We start from the raw sequence: 15,874 nt of genomic DNA on the forward strand, positions 1-15,874 counted from the left end.
GGCCCTTTTAGAAATGGTTTGGCCCCCAGCGGAAGTGGCTTCTCTTTCACCAGGGTCAGGAGACTCCAGTCTGATCTCTGCTGCACCCCAGCCTATTGGGTAGCTTTGGATAAGTCCCTGGACCTCTCTGGGCCTCAGTTTCTTGGCCCAGAGAGGTTCATTGATTTCCTCGGGATCCCACAGCTTGCCAGGAGCAGGACTAGGAGCGGAATGTGGGAGGAGGGAACAGGGAAGTTATGCAACATGCCCAAGGTTACCCAGCAGGCACCTGCAGAGCCAAGATTAGAATTCAGGTCTCCTGACTTCTCTTTCTATACTGTAAGCTCCTTGAGAACAGGGCACATGCATACTCTCCCAAGTGTTTTGTGCAGTACTTTGTACATGGTAAGTGCTGAAGTGCTTTATCCCAGCTCTGCTACTTGGCTGCTCTGTGATCTTGGGCAATTCGCTTAACTTCTCTGTGCTTCAGTTACCTCATCTGTGAAATGGGGATTGAGACTGTGAGCCTCATGTGGGACAGGAACTGTGTCCAACCTGATTTGCTTGTATCCACCCCAGTGCTTAGTGCCATGCATATAGTAAGCACTTAATAAATGCCACAATAATAATAATAATAATAAATACAATTGATTGATTCCAGGCTAAGGTTCTTTCTATAGGCCAAGCCGCTTCACAGTGTCTCAAGGCTAGTATGGCTTGGGTTTGAGGGTTGGGGAGGAGGGTTTTCAGTCTTCTTGGGCTGATCCCTTTCCGGTGAGTCTGAAGATGGATTATCAGTGTTCCATCTTAAATGACACCTTAGCTGGATTGAAGCGCAAAAGAAACTATTTAATCCATGTGTGGCCAAAAAGGCCAACATGAAACCCACAGTCCGGCCATATTGTGTGCACACAAAAACGTTACCCATTGTTTTGTCATGCTTGATATCATGGGTTCTAATCCTGTCTCCGCCATTTGTCTGCTGTTTGGCCTTGGGCAAGTCACTTGGGAAAACTCTGAGCTCCATGTGGGACAGGCACTGTATCCAACCCGGTGCTTAGTACAGTGCCTGGTACATAGTAAGCAGTTAACCAGTACCATCATTACTATATTTGCAGTGCATGACCTTTTTTGGTTTTTTTTTCCTTTTTTGCCTCATCTCTTTTTTTTTATGAAGCTACTGCTATGTGACCTTGGGAAAGTCACTTCACTGTGCCTCAGTTACTTCATCTGTAAAATTCATTTATTCAATCGTATTTATTGAGCACTTACCATGTGCAGAGTACTGTACTAAGCACTTGGGAGAGAACAATACAAGAATAAACAGACACATTCCCTGCCCACAATGAGTTTAAAGTCTAGAGGGGGAAAATGGGGATTAAGACTGAGCCCCATGTGGGAATGGACTGTGTCCAACCTGATTAACTTGTATCTACCCCAGTGCTTACCTCAGGACACAAAGTGAGTGCTTAACAAATACCATAAAAAGAAAAAAGAGCTGCTCCTTTCTTGATAGCTTGCCTGGCTTTCTAAGTGCTGCTCCAGCATCACATTCCTGATGTGTTGTTCAAGAAGACATTCCATTTTTCCTTTGAACATCTTACATAGGAAACACTCCTTTTCCTGACATCTGCCATTCATCAATCAAGTTGGGTTGCAGAATGTTTCTCCCCCGGTGGCTTCCAGGGACTGAATATTTTGCTCCATAGGAATCTAGGCTTTTTAACTGGAGAGGAATTTCCCCTACTGCTTGAGAATGGGGAAGCTCACTGGAACAGGGCCACCAGTTAATCTTTAATTGTCGGACACATTACCATTAGAACAAGACCCCCCACCCTACTTTTCCAAAATAATCAGCCCCTGTGACACTGACTGCCAAATGTGGACAACCTCCTTCAATCAATCAATCAATCAATCAATGGTATTTATTAAGCCCTTTTTCTGAGCAGAGCACTGTATTAGCACTTGGGAAAGTACAAGAGAATTAGTAGACATGATCTCTGCCCTCCAGGAGCTTACAAGCTTTTGTGTGTGTGTGTGTGCGCGTGTGTGTGCGCGTATGTATAGAGCACTGTACTAAGCACTTTGGAAAGTACAATAGAGCCCTACTGAAGACACATCTCTTCCAGGAGGCCTTCCCAGACTAAGCTCCACATTTCCTCAGCTCCCACTCCCTTCTGCATCATCCTGACTCACTCCCTTTGCTCTTCCCCCTTCTCCTCACCCCACAGCACTAAAGTATATATCTATAATTCTATTTATTTATATTAATGCCCATTTACTTGTATTGATATCTTTCTCCCTGCCTCAGACTGGGAGCCCAATATGGGCCGGGACTGTCTCTCTTTACTTACTGTATTTTACTTTTCAAGAACTTAGTACAGTGTTCTGCACACAGTGAGCACTCAATAAATACGATTGAATGATTAGTAGACATGATCCCTGCTCTCCTGGGGCTTCTAGCCTACTGTGTCCAGAGCACTGTACAGAGCACATAGGAGAGTATAATAGAGGTAGTAGGCATGGTTCCTGCCCTTAAAGAGCTGATGGACTACTGTGTGCAGAGTGCTGTACTGAGCACTTGGGAGAGTCTAGTGGAATTAGTATATATGATCCCTGACCTCCAGGAGTTTATTCTGTCACAACCTAATAATAATAATGGCATTTGTTAAGTGCTTACTATGTGCCAAGCACTGTTCTAAGCACCGGGGTAGATACAAGCTAATCAGGTTGGACGCAGTCCCTGTTCCACATGGGGCTCACAGTCTCAAAGTCCCTGTTTTCCAGATAAAGTAATTGAGTCACAGAGAAGGGAAATGACTTGTCCAAGCAAAGCAGGCAAATGTTGGAGCCGGGATTTGAACCCAGGTCCTTCTGACTCACAGGCCCAGGCTCTAGGTACTAGGCCACACTGCTTCTCTTCGGGAATGAATTTCCTGTTGCTCTAGGATGGAGTCTGGGCTTTGCTAGTCCAAAAAGAAGTGAGGAAATGTCCACTCAGCAGTGTTTGGGGGTGCTGAACATTTCAATTGTGTGGACACCTGAGCTTGTGGCCGGCTGAAAGTGGAGCAGAATTACTTTCATTCTGAACACAGAATAGAGTGGTGACAAGTAGCTATTTTGCTGACTAGAAAAAAATCTCAGTTCATTTGCTGTAAAGTCAAAAGAGAAATTAAAAATTTTCCACATATAAACACTCTGTTTCCCCTCCCTCTTCCCAAATTACCCTTAAAATGGATCATTCAGCTCTTTTTATTTTCAAGTTAGGTCATGGCCAAGCAGTTTCCACCCAGACTGGCAGTGGAAACCAGGGTATTGGTGACTTGTTAGGAGTCTGTATTAGAAGGTCCCCTAAACCATATTGTGATGTGGGTCAAAGCCATTTATTTAAGTCTTAGAAGTGTATGAGTATTCACCCACCTAAAGACTTAAGGGAAAAAGATTATCCTCCTCTAAATATGCACAGAGTCAAAATCACAATTAATTCTACACCAAATTTAGTTTTCCTCCAATTGCAGTTTAAATTGGCCAAAAATAATTCAGTTGGTGAAACAGATGTGTAGCCCAGTGTTCTTGTTTTTCTTTTTCAATCAGTTGTATTTTTTGAGCACTTATCCTATGCAGGACACTGTCCTGAGCGATTGGGAGAGCTCTTAGTACAGTCCTTGGTGCATAGAAAGCATTTAACAAGTACCACAGTTACCAAAGAGTTATTAGACACAATCCCTGTTCCCAAGGAGCTAACAATCTAGTGGGGGAGACAAACACTAAAATAAATGACAGATAAAGGTAGCAACAGAGTGTAACAATGTGTACTTAATTGCTAAAGGTGTAACGCTTGTGCCTCAGGACATCTCTACTTGGATGTCCTGTGAGACACCGAGACACCTCAAAATTAACATGTCCAAAATGCAATTCCATATCTTCCTACCCAAACCCTGTCCTCCCCCTGGCTTTTCTGTTACTGTAGACTGGACGGTGCCACCATCCTCCATCTCACACACTTGCCTGCAATAATCCTGGTTTCATCTCTCTCACTCAACCCACATATTCAATCTATCACCAATTCTTGTCAGTTCAACCCTCACAACATCGCTAAAATCTGCCCTTTCCTCTGCACCCAAACTGCTACCACGTTAATCTAAGCACTTAACCTATCCTTCCTTGATGACCACATCAGCCTCCTTACTGACCTCCTTGCCTCCTGTCTCTTCCCACTTCAGTCCATATTTCGCTCTGCTGCCCGGATCATTTATCTTCAAAACCTTCAGGTTATATTTCCCCACTCCTCAAGACCCTCCAGTGGTTGCCCGTTCACCTCCACATCAAACAGAAACTCTTTACCATAGGCTTTAAAGGACTCAATCAACCTTGCCCCCTCCTACCTTACCTCACTGACTTCCTACTTCTGCTCAGACCGCATACTTCTCTCCTCTAATATCAACCTACTCAATGAACCTCAATCTCATCTATCTTGCCGCCGACCTCTTGCCCACATCCTCCATCTGGCCTGGAATGCCTTTCCTCTTCATATCCAACAGTAAGTCACTCTCTCCCACCTTCAAAGGCTTATTGAATGCATAACTTGTCGAAGAGGCCTTCTTGGTCTAGGCCCTCATTTCCCCTTCTCCATTTCCGTTCTGCATGACCCCTGCAGTTGGATTTGCTCCTTTTATTCACCTCTCCCTCAGCCCCACAGCACTTACATACATATCCAAGATTTACTTATGTCGGTGTCCGTCTCCTCTTCCAGTCTTTATGCTCCCAGTGAGCAGGGAATGTGTTTGCCAACTTAGTTGTATTGTATTTTCCTAGATGCTTAGTAGAGTGCATCGCATACATTAATAAATAAATTAGTAATCAATAAATCAATTGATTGTAGGGGATGCGAGCATCTAGTGCTTAGATGATATAGAAATGCTGAAGTGGCAGGAGGGGGAGAAACAAGGTGGGGAGATGAGAAATAAATCAGGGTAAACCTCCTGGAGGGATTTGAAGATGGGGGAGAGCCTATGGTGGTCCATTGGAGAGGAAGGGGAGGGAGGGTGTGGGTTTTTTTAATGGTATTTGTTAAGCGCTTACTGTGTGTCAGGGACTGCACTAAGCACTGAGGTAGATAGAGGATAATCAGGTTGAACACAGTCCCCGTCCCCACATAGGATTTACTGCCTCAGTTCCCATTTTGCAGATGAGGTAACTGACCCACACAGAGGAAGTGAAGTGACTTGTCCAAGGTCACACAGCAGTCAATTGGCAGAGCTGGGATTAGAACCTAGGTCCTCTGACTCCCAGGCCCGGGCTCTCTCCCCTACGCCACACTGCTTCTCCTGCAGTGTTCCAGTGGGAAGGGAGGGCATGAGCAAAGGGTTAGCGGTGAGAGAAGAGGGTAAGGGACAGAGAGTAGGGCCTTTTGGCTCAGGTCATGCCCTGCAAGTTTCAGAAAAACCTCAAAAAGCATAGATCACTGAACCTACAGCAGAGAGAGATTCTTGGGAATGAAAAATTTTACCAAGGGGATGGACAGAGTTCTGGCCACGACTAAAACATTTGGCTGTCTTGAAATTTTGATCAAGATCCTAAGAGTCCCACAGTGACCTGGTTTCTAATCCCAACTCCACCACATGGCTGCTGTGCAACCTTGGGCAAATCACTTCATCTCTCCAAGCCTCAGTTCCCTAATCTGTAAATTGGGAATGAAGCCTGTGAGCCCCATGTGGGACATGGACCGTGTCCAGCCTGATGAGCTTGTATCTCCCCGTGTGCTTAGAACGGTGCCTGCCACATAGAAAGCACTTAAATACCATTGTAAAAATACAGCTGGAGCACAACAGAGCAGGAGGACACTGATTCTTTTCCCATTGCTGAGAGTGTGGAACAGAGCAGATCCTGCTCAACGGCTCTATGGCCATTCTCAAAGCTGGAAAAGGAAATCTGGAGGCTGTTGGGAGAAGAGGCTGATAGTCTGGCAAACTTGGGTTGGGACAGCTGCTAAAGGTCTTGAAGCACTTAGGTGGAAGCTCCTGTTCTTAGTTGAGAAGCAGTGTGGACCAGTGGAAAGAGCCTGGGCCTGGGAGTCACAGGACGTGGGTTCCAATCTTGGCTCTGCCACCTGTCTTCTATGTGACCTTGGGCAAGTCACTTCTTGGTGCCTCACTTTCCTCATCTGTAAAATGGGAATTTAGGGCCTTTTCTCCCTCCTACCTTGACTGTGAACCCGATGTTGGGACAGGGTCTAGATCTGACCCAATTATCATGTATACAGTGCTTGGCAAATGGTAAACACTTAACAAATATCAAATTATCATTATTAGTGTTATTACCAATTTATTATTACCAATAATAATAATAGGCTAACACGCACTCCTCCCCACCCCATAACACTTAAGCAAGCATCATTTTTTAATGGTATTTAAGTGCTTACTGTGTGTCCAACACATTTCTAAGCACTGGGGTAGATACAAGTTATTTAGGTTGGGCTCACAGTCAGACTAAATTGCTTCCTCCTAACTAATTAATTTTAAAGTCTGTCTTCCCCACCCGGATTGTTAAATCCCTGAAGGGTAGGGATTGAGTCTACTAATTCCACTGCACTTTGCTCAGTATTCCATATATAGTAGGTACCCCTCTCAGGGTCACCCCTGGAGAGTTTCCAGTACTCTACCAGTCCCGACTACAGCAGGGAGAGTCAAGCAGAGGCATACCCATTCCATTCCTAGCTTGGCCAGAGGCTAGTCAGTGGAAAGCAGTCTGCTACCAGTCAAAACTCACTGGGCTGGGCAGCAGTGCATGGGAGAGAGTAGAGGTCAGAGACTCAAGTTTAGTGCACAGAAGGAGGCAATGGTAAACCACTTCTGGATTTTTACCAAGAAAATTCTATGGATACACTATGGAGGTGGGGCGTTCTGGGAGAGTTGTGTCCATGGTGTTACTGTCGATCAGGCATGACTTGATGGCACAAAACAAGACAAGGCATAGTAGGTGCTCAATAAATACAACTGGATGGAGGGATGGATGAATGAATGGTTGTTGCTTCATCAGCTTCTCTTGCACCACTCTGAGTAACATTCGTGTCTGTAATTTCATCTTTGAACTTAAAGGGAAGCTCAGGAACTGTCACACCCATTAGACTGGTCAGCACCTTGAGGGCAGGGATTGTGCCTTCCCACTCTCTTGTATGCTCCCAAGCTCTTAGCACAGTGCTGTGCACATAGTGTAAGTGCTCAATAAATACCATTAATTGCTATTTTCCCCATCTGGATTACATATGGTTTGAGCCCATTTGAATCGGAGACTACTCCTTCTCATCACATTTGGAATTAAGATCTTTTTTGCTGTTCAAAATAAATGAGGATTTTGATCACCAAAAAAAACTAACACTCATGAGTCCAGAATCCGGTTCCTCTTCCCTCCCCAGTCCTAGAAGTCTCCTAAAGTGTATTTATATAAAATACAAAGTTGAAGGGTTATTTTATAATTGAAGAACAAAGACTCATCAGATAAGACACAATCCCTGACCCACCTGTGGCTCACCAATTTAAAGAGGTAAAGAAAGCAAGCGTCTTCTCCTCACTTTATAGATGAGGAAACAGGCTTAGAGCCCAAGGTCACACAGCAGGCCAGTAGCCAAGCAGGGCCTCGAGCCCAGGACTCCTGAGATTCAGGCCTTTGCTCTTTCCTCTAGTCCCTGCGGCTGCTTGCTTATGCTTAGCGGAAATTCTTCCTGCTGCATTTTAATCTCGGTTCCCCCTGTACTATCTTAATAGAGGCAAAGAATGGCAGTTGGCTATCTTTAATATATTGAAGTCTTTCATCTACTAGAAGAGAGTTATTTAATCACTTCCCATCCTTTTGTCTCCAGACTAAGTCATCCCAATTCATTGCACTTTTTAATGAATGCAAGTTGGTTATTATCATCCAGCCCAGTGAAGTATCTTGGAAGAGAATTATTTAATCACTTCCCATCCTTTTGTCTCTGGATTTAGTAATCCCAATTCATTGAACTTTTTAATGAATGCAATGCAACTTTGTTGTTATCATCCAGCCCAGTGAAGTATCCCAAAAACTCTTGGTAGAATGTCACTGAGGGTCTTGGGTTGCTTCTTGCCTCTGGCAGTCCCATGGGTGAAGTGTGAAATAATTTACCAACTCCCTGTCTTCATATCATCCCGCCTTTCCTTCAGAACTCCAGACCTCCGCGCCTGGGATCCTAAATTAAATAAGGTCATAAATTGTTACTGTCAGCGGGCACATGGGCAAGTGGCTGTCTGCAGGGCTGAATTATAGTTCCTCCAGACTTCTCGGCTTTGCTGCAAGCCATTCGTCAACTCCGGAGAGGGGATAAGGTGGGGTGATCTCTGGGGGTCTTTTTTTTTTCTGGAGGTGCTGGTCGACCAGCATCCTTCATTGGTTTGTGAGGAAAATATCCTGGAGTAGTTGGGCAGCCTGCCTCCCCAGGAATCTGTTGCGGGGGGTCCTGGCCATACACTCTTCTCCCAATAGTAATAATAATTATGGCATTTGTTAAGCACTTACTATATGCCAGGAACTGTACTAAGCCCTGGGGTAGATACAAGCAAATTGGGTCGAACCCAGTCCCTGTCCCACATGGGGCTCACAGTTTCAATCCCCATTTTCCAGATGAGGTAACTGAGACCCAGAGAAGTAAAGTGACTTGCCTAAAGTCACACAGCAGACAAGTGGCAGAGCTGGGATTAGGACCTTTGACCCTCCAACTCCCAAGCCCGTGCCCCATCCACTATACCATGCTGCTAAGTGCCTGTCCATCATATCCCTCATCTGGGCCAGTGACATGTATATTAGGCATTTACCATGTGCTAAGCACTGGGGTTAGAAAAAGGGTTAAGTGATCTGACACAGCCCTCTGTGACACTGAAAGGGAGTAGTTTGGAATGGCCTCTTGGAGGCAATGTGATTTTAGAAGGGTTTTGAAAGTGGGGAGAGTGGTGAACTGTTGGATGTGAAGAAGTCAGTTGATGGTATTTATTGAGCATGTACTATGTACTAAGCACATTCCCTGCCTACAACAAAAGGGAAGACATAGGGAAGGGTTCATCAGTCCTAGACGAGATCAAGGTACAGTGAGCACATTGGCTTAGAGAAATGAAGTGCGCAGGCTGGTTGGAGTAGGAGAGAAGCGAACTAAGATAGGAAGGAGAGCGCGCGCCAGTTGAGTGCCTTATTGCTGACGGTGAAGCCTGTCCATAATTTTTTGATGAGTTGAATTGTCCAGGTAGTCTTCCAGTGAGGACCTAGCCCCGGAGGTTTGAATGAGCCCCTGGGCCAGGGGATGGGGGGAGGATGTTCGGTGGAGAGGAGGACAACTGGGAAGGGAGACTCCACATTAGCCCCAAGGGAGGCTCGGGGCAAAGGCGGAGAAGCCCCTTACCTCCTCCCCGCCAGCTCCCATGACTAACACCTTTTTTTTTGTTGTTGTTGTTGACCCCTTGCAGCCCACGACCTCCCCCAGAACAAGACCTCAGCCTCCGCGCAGCCTGGCAGCCACCTGCAGTGTCTCTCGGTCCACTGCACGGATGACGTGGGCGAGGCCAAAGGCCGGACTGCTGTGCCAACCTGGAGATCCCTGCACTCGGACATCTCCAACAGATTCGGGACTTTTGTGGCTGCCCTCACTTGAAGAAAAAGATATTTCCCCCCTCCTCTGCAGCACCCCACCCTCCCACCCCATCATCCCCTCTTTTTAATTTGAAAGGTGTCGTTTCTCTCCCCCCGCCCCCCCCCCCCCCGCGCGCACACACACACACACACACACAAACACGCACTCTCTTGGGTGGACTATTGTTTTCTAGGTTGGTACCTGCTTAGTGGCACATGAACTGAAAAGGGTTAATTTAAAGGAAACCTCAAAAAAGAAAATTTTTTTGGAAAAAAAAATCTGCCACAGTATGTTGCTAGTGTTAACCCTTCTGCAGTTAGCACATTTTTGCTTAATTTTTTTTTCCTGCTAGATGATTCTTTCCCATTATTCTGTAATCTTGGCATACATTTTTAGATGAGGCCTTTTCTTTCTTTTTCATCTGCTTGTATGTCCAAGTAGTGTATGTCATAATAAGACAAAAAAGATACTTTTCTTTTCTTGGCTTTACTTTTTTTTTTTCCTCCTTCAGTGTTTATTAAAATGGAAATCTTGGAGAATAGCAGTTCTGGAGTAATGCCGGTTAAAGTCAAATTGTCATCACAATTTTACATCCTGACACCAAGATGTTGTCAGTCACACAGAACCCAACAATTAATACCAAGTTAGGTGTTCTGCCTGGGCTTTTATTTTGTCTCCTTTACTGATTGTGTACGAGCACACATGCACACATACACACACACAGAATTTGCTCTCCCTTTTAGGGTGAAAACTGCTATTCATTACTGATTGTCAAAAGGAGACGCATCTGCCTTCCTTTTGGGAGCCAATATGGGCTATTTAGCCTTCTAACCCATTAGCTATTATTTTAAAAATTGTGTTCTTGAATATAAAGCCAGGGGATGAGGTGGGAGGGAAGCACTGAGGTGGGTTTCCTTCTTGGAAGGAAATGGACTCCGCCCTCAAGACATGAGACTTTTGCCTCTCCCCCCACTTTTCCCCCTCCCTCTGTCTTTAAGTTCAGTAATTTCCCATGGCACTGAGCATGTTCTTCATTCTCCCCCAGTCTCTCGGTGAGGGGGGGCACAGGTACCTCTGATTTTGGACAGCAGAACAGCAGAATCATCGATCGCCTTTCGACCTCCCGCCTGCCACTCAGACCCTCAATTTCTCCTTCTCACCTTTTCCAGTACGGCTCCCCTCGTGGAAAGCCTGCTGGGCCAAAACGGAGGACTCCTGGAATTCGCCCAACAAGCTCTCAATTGCCATGAACTTTGACCACCCAAAGATTTCATTTTTGTCCCTGACAGGGAAGCAAAAGGACTTGCCTCAGCCCGAATCCCTGCCCTCGCCAGACCCAATCTGGTTCTCTGCCACGGAGGGCAGCTGGCCCCCTCGTGTTAACTTAAAGCACATCCCCGGGAAGTAGGGAGAAGCAGATGTTATCATCTCCATTGTACAGTGAGCCAGCTGAGGCCTCGAGGGGTCAAGAGACTAGGCCAGAGTCACCCAGCAGGCCAGGGGCAGAGCTGGAATTAGAACCCACACCCCCGACTCTCCGCCCCTTGTTTTTTCCACCGGATCCTGCTGCCTCCCTAAACAGATTCAGAATCTCCCTTATCCCCCTGCCTGGAATCGTGGGCCACCCAGTCATTTGAGGAGGAGCTGGACAGACCTTGGGGATCAGCACAGGGAGGTGGGGGCCTAGGGCTGATGCTAGAGAGGGGAAGAATTGCTTTGACTTGAACTCCTAATCTGCAGCCTAAGGTTATTGTGCCATAAGTGGAGTGGGGAGAGGGAGAGAGCAAGGGCAGCTAGCTGAAGTGGATCCATAGCTCTTTGTGCTTTCCAATATCTCTGTGTTCTGGCCCTTAATGGGGGGAGAGCAGTGGTAAACGGTATTATGAGAGATAGACAATGAGAGACAAGGCGGTCTTTTCTGCCCCCCACTGATAACATTCATCTGGACAGAAAGTTGGATCCCACTCAGGAGAAAACAAAAGAGTCTCGCTCTCTTCTCTTACTTTACGTGGCTTTAAAGCTGGAAAGAGTAAAGGGACTTAGCTCCCCCAATTTAGTTTATGCTTCCCCTAGTCTAGGGACCATGCTCTCTCTAGCACTGAAAATTAGGGCTGTGGGTCAGAAGCAAACTTGTTTAAATGCAGGCAGGAGAGAGAGAGAGAAAGAGCTGCAAAGATTTGGAAGCATTTGATCATGGGATGCAAAAGGTGAATAACCTCCCCACCCACCCCTTCCCAATCTAACTCAAGGAACTTCAAATTCTGTTTTGCACACAGCCGGATGAGACCAGTTATTTTGGAACTTAGCAAGTTTGGACTCCTTGCCCTATTCTTTCACCCCAGGTAAATTTTGGAAGATTTTTCTTGCACAGCCTCGCTCTTGTCTCCTGGGAAGAGCTTTGAACTTTTTGAAACATGAATCCACGTGCAGTGGAAGAAGGGATTCTGGCCCTCTCGATCAATCAATCAGGAATATGTCTGGAGCATTTACTGTGTGCAGAACATTGTATTTACTAGGTGCTTGGTAGAGCTCAATAGCATTAGTAAATGTGATCCCTGCCCTCAAGGAGCTTATGTTCTATTTGTGGGTAACTGGCAGGTTCCCATCCACTGAAGTCATAGTTTCTGACTCAGTTCTCTGAAGGGCAGCTGTGTCTCCGTAAGCCTGAAAACTGGGACCAACCCTTTTTATAGAGGGAAATCCAGCCCGAAGGTCATGGAAAGGAGCAAACATCAAGTCCAAAGGCTCCACTTGAAACCTAAATAGATCATTCAGGCCTTTGGGGGATTGGACTGTCCTTGTGAGCTGTTTCCGTGGAGCAAATTGGCCATATAATCACTCGAGTCTATCACACTCAGGGAGTGTGAAGCCGGCCAGCCATCCACACCATCTTCTTGTAGGAAGCTCCATCTTGTCCACAATTCCACTGCCCCAGAGCAAAGGAAAATCTTTTCTTGTTCAAAGGGACTGCACCTTTGTGCATCCAAGCCAGTGTCTTTCCTTGCCTGGTAACATGGGAGGAGAAGTAGCAGTAATAGTATCCGGTAAGGGTTTTCTGTGGGCAGCACTTAGCACAGTGATTTGGGAAAGAATACATTGGTGGGAATTAGACACTGTCCTCATGCCTGGGTGGGGGGCTGGGGAGTGATCACAGTATCCCCCAACTACCCGTGGCCGGCCTGGAAGCTGGTAAGGACTGCACAACAGATTACTCATCCACAAATAGGGAAAGAGGAGGAGGGAGGGATCACTTTCTTGGTTAAGGTTGGATGTTTCAGGTAATTACAGTTTTAGCTAATGAGCAGAGGAAGGGGGAGTTGGGATACCTGCAGAAGGGGGATTTTAGCAACTGAATTTTCCACATCCTTTCTGTTCCAAATGTTAAAAACAAAACAAAAAATACCCACCCCAAACTCTTTGCTTCCTTCCTTTAGTTTCCTTTCAGGGGCAGACATCTGTTTCAGCCAGGGGGCTGAGGGGGACCACTGGATAAGGGGAAATGAAAGCCGGAAGCTTCTCTAGCAGCCCAGCCACCTCAGGGTTTTCTCCTCACCCAGGTATGGATTGGAAATGGTTTGAATGACGATCGAACACGGAAAGGCCTGACTCTCCGTTGGCAGGGCCGAGTTCCAGATTCTCGGACCGCGGGGGTGACTCAGTTGTTGATTACTAGGTTTTGGTGTCTGGGATAATGAGACTTTGGGTGTCCTGGGCACTGGAATAGCCACTCTGGTACCAGATGTGGTCTTTGGTGAGCTGAATGAAGAATGACGATTCTCTTGGCCAAAAAACGAATAGGCATGTTATTTATTAAATGCTCTTCTGGGGATTTTTTTAGGTCCTGGGTCACCACGATTTCTGAACTGAGGGAAGAGGAGGCACGGTCACATGTGCTTTTAATTCCAGACATTTCACAGGGTAATAGGGGATGGAAAAGCTCTACTGCCCCCATTCTCCTCCTCTTCCTCGTCTTCCTTCTCCACTCCCTCCTTCCACCCCCCACCCGCTTTCTGTTTCTGATTTAGGACTGACTGATGATGGTCAGAGCTGACACCTCCTGACCTTTTGGGCATTCTGTCCCCAGTCTCTAAAGACACAATCCTGAGGCTGAGATTGCATTAATCTCTCAGAGAGGAGGTGTGTGCTCTGACTACAAACCTTGTTAATGGGTGCTGAACCAATTCCTGCTGTTCTAATATTTGGGGGTCGGGGGGGAACCCAGCCAATTAGTTAGGGGGTTGGATATTTTCCTTGAAAAACTGCAGTGTCCCTTTATTTAAATTTTAGACTTGCAACTATTTGCAAATTGTTTTCCCTCGATGGCTTGAGGCTAAGGGAGGAAACATCTTCATCCTGACTTCAGAATTTCTCGTTTCCAATCCACCAGCTCACAAGTGAATTCTGACCAACTGAAACTGCGGGATGTGAAATTTGGCAGTTTTAACTTTTATCTCTTCAGGACCCAAGAATGAAACAGCTTTAAAACAGCCTTAAGCAAAAGGATGTTATTTCTTTAAATTCGGTTCGTGGGAAGAAATAAAAATCAAAACACCGGTAATCCATACTGCATAGCAAACTCTTCTGAAAAATGTTATTGCACATGTAAAATATGAGAACTTGACCCTGCGGTGTGTTAGGCAATCCTGTAATCTTTTTTGACTCTTGTTAAAATTCATTTCTTAAATGCTTGGTTGGAAGACTGTGACAATAGCTCATGAAATTGAGTGTTATTTTTCTTTCTTTTTTTTAAAAAAAATATGTAAAGTGCAGTCTTCTGTATTCATGCATATTGTATATATCTGTATATGTTTTACTGAGCTACTAAATAACAATAAATATGATGTTAATGGTGGCCCTTGTCTATTCCTTGCAAGGGTTTTGCCTTCCTGGATAGGTTCCTGCAAGGTTTGGAATCAATCAAAAAAAATCAGTCATATTTATTGAGTGCTTAATGTGTGCTGAGCACTGTACTAAGTGCTTTGGAGAGGACTGTAGAACAGAGTTGATAGACACTTGCCCTATCTACAATGAGCTTATAGTTCAGAGGGGGAGACAGACATTAATATAAATAAATAAATTACGGTTATGTAAGTGCTGTGGGGCAGAGGAAGGGATGAATAAAAGGGACAAGGGCGACGTGAGTGGGAGGAGAGGAAATGAGGGCTTAATTGGGAAGGCCTCTTGCAGGAGGTGTGCTTTTAATGTGGTTTGAAAAATGTGGAAAGTATTGTCTGTTGAATATGAAGGGAGGAGGGTACTCCAGGCCAGAGGTAAGTGAGAGGTCAGTGGCTAGATACACGACACGAGATTGAGGTACAGGGTTTAGGAATAATACTGTGAGCCCCACATGGGGCAGGGGACTGTGTCCAATCCGATTTGCTTGTATTCACTGCAGCTCTTAGTACAGTGCCTGACACATAGTTAAGTGCTTAACAAATACCATCATGATTATTATTATTAATAATAAAAATGATTGTGGTATTTGTTAAGCACTAACAATGTGCCAGGCACTGCGCTAAGCACTGAGGTGGATACAAGTAAATTAGGTTGGATACAGATAATATCCCACATGGGGTTCACAGTCTTAATCCCCGTTTCACAGGTGAGGTCATTGAGGCCAAGAGAAGTGGAGTGACTTACCCAAGGTCACACAGCAGATAAGTGGCAGATCTGGATTAGAACCTAGGTCCTCGTGAAATGGTGATGCTGATGAATATGGGGGCCAGATCTAGAACTGGCAGATTCCAGGCAGCAGATACAGTTGTGGCTCCATGCCGGGTATTCAAGGTGGCTTAATGATGTCACAAACATTTTGCAGAAGTTTGTCCGACCCTGAAGTGTTTCTCTCCACCATCCTCAACTTGCTCCAGAGTGACTGAATTCTACTTCCAGCTCATCGGGAACATGGATGCCGCTTTTGAGCCATGGCACTCAGTGGCAGGAGCTGCGGTAGAGGGGGGCAGGAAGATGAAGATGAAGGCCGCATACACAGAGGCGTCCAGTACCCCACCTGTACCAGATGAAGGACGGCCCAGCTCTAAGCTAGACTGTCCAGTATAGAGCTGGACAGATAGCCACCCTACCCATCTGCCTCCCACCTCTTCCACCTGAGCAGGGCATCTTGTTTGGCAGGAGAATTGATGCATTTTCACTATACTGCAGCAATCTTGAGACTCTCTCTCGCTATCTTCCTGCATCCATCTAATCATCTCTAAACATCTCTAATCATCAGAGGTCATGGGTTCGAATCCCGGCTCTGCC

General features: G+C 45.8%; 1 protein-coding gene and 1 non-coding gene across 2 annotated transcripts in view; both read left to right on the top strand.

The window, feature by feature from the left end:
- MN1 (MN1 proto-oncogene, transcriptional regulator) overlaps positions 1 to 14,465 on the top strand; it is a 67,461-nt gene extending 52,996 nt beyond the window's left edge. Inside the window, exon 3 of the mRNA XM_029049214.2 lies at positions 9,450 to 14,465. Within this exon, the coding sequence (XP_028905047.1) occupies positions 9,450 to 9,634 (185 nt within the window). The 3' untranslated portion in view covers positions 9,635 to 14,465. The remainder of the gene's footprint in view (positions 1 to 9,449) is intronic.
- LOC114806233 lies at positions 6,600 to 6,737 on the top strand. Its single transcript, XR_003754269.1, has one exon. It is a non-coding gene; the product is annotated as a small nucleolar RNA SNORA7 (small nucleolar RNA).
- Positions 14,466 to 15,874: the final 1,409 nt, after the last annotated feature.

This window comes from Ornithorhynchus anatinus, chromosome 21, assembly GCF_004115215.2.
Source record: "Ornithorhynchus anatinus isolate Pmale09 chromosome 21, mOrnAna1.pri.v4, whole genome shotgun sequence".
In the NCBI taxonomy this organism is placed as follows: Eukaryota; Metazoa; Chordata; class Mammalia; order Monotremata; family Ornithorhynchidae; genus Ornithorhynchus; species Ornithorhynchus anatinus.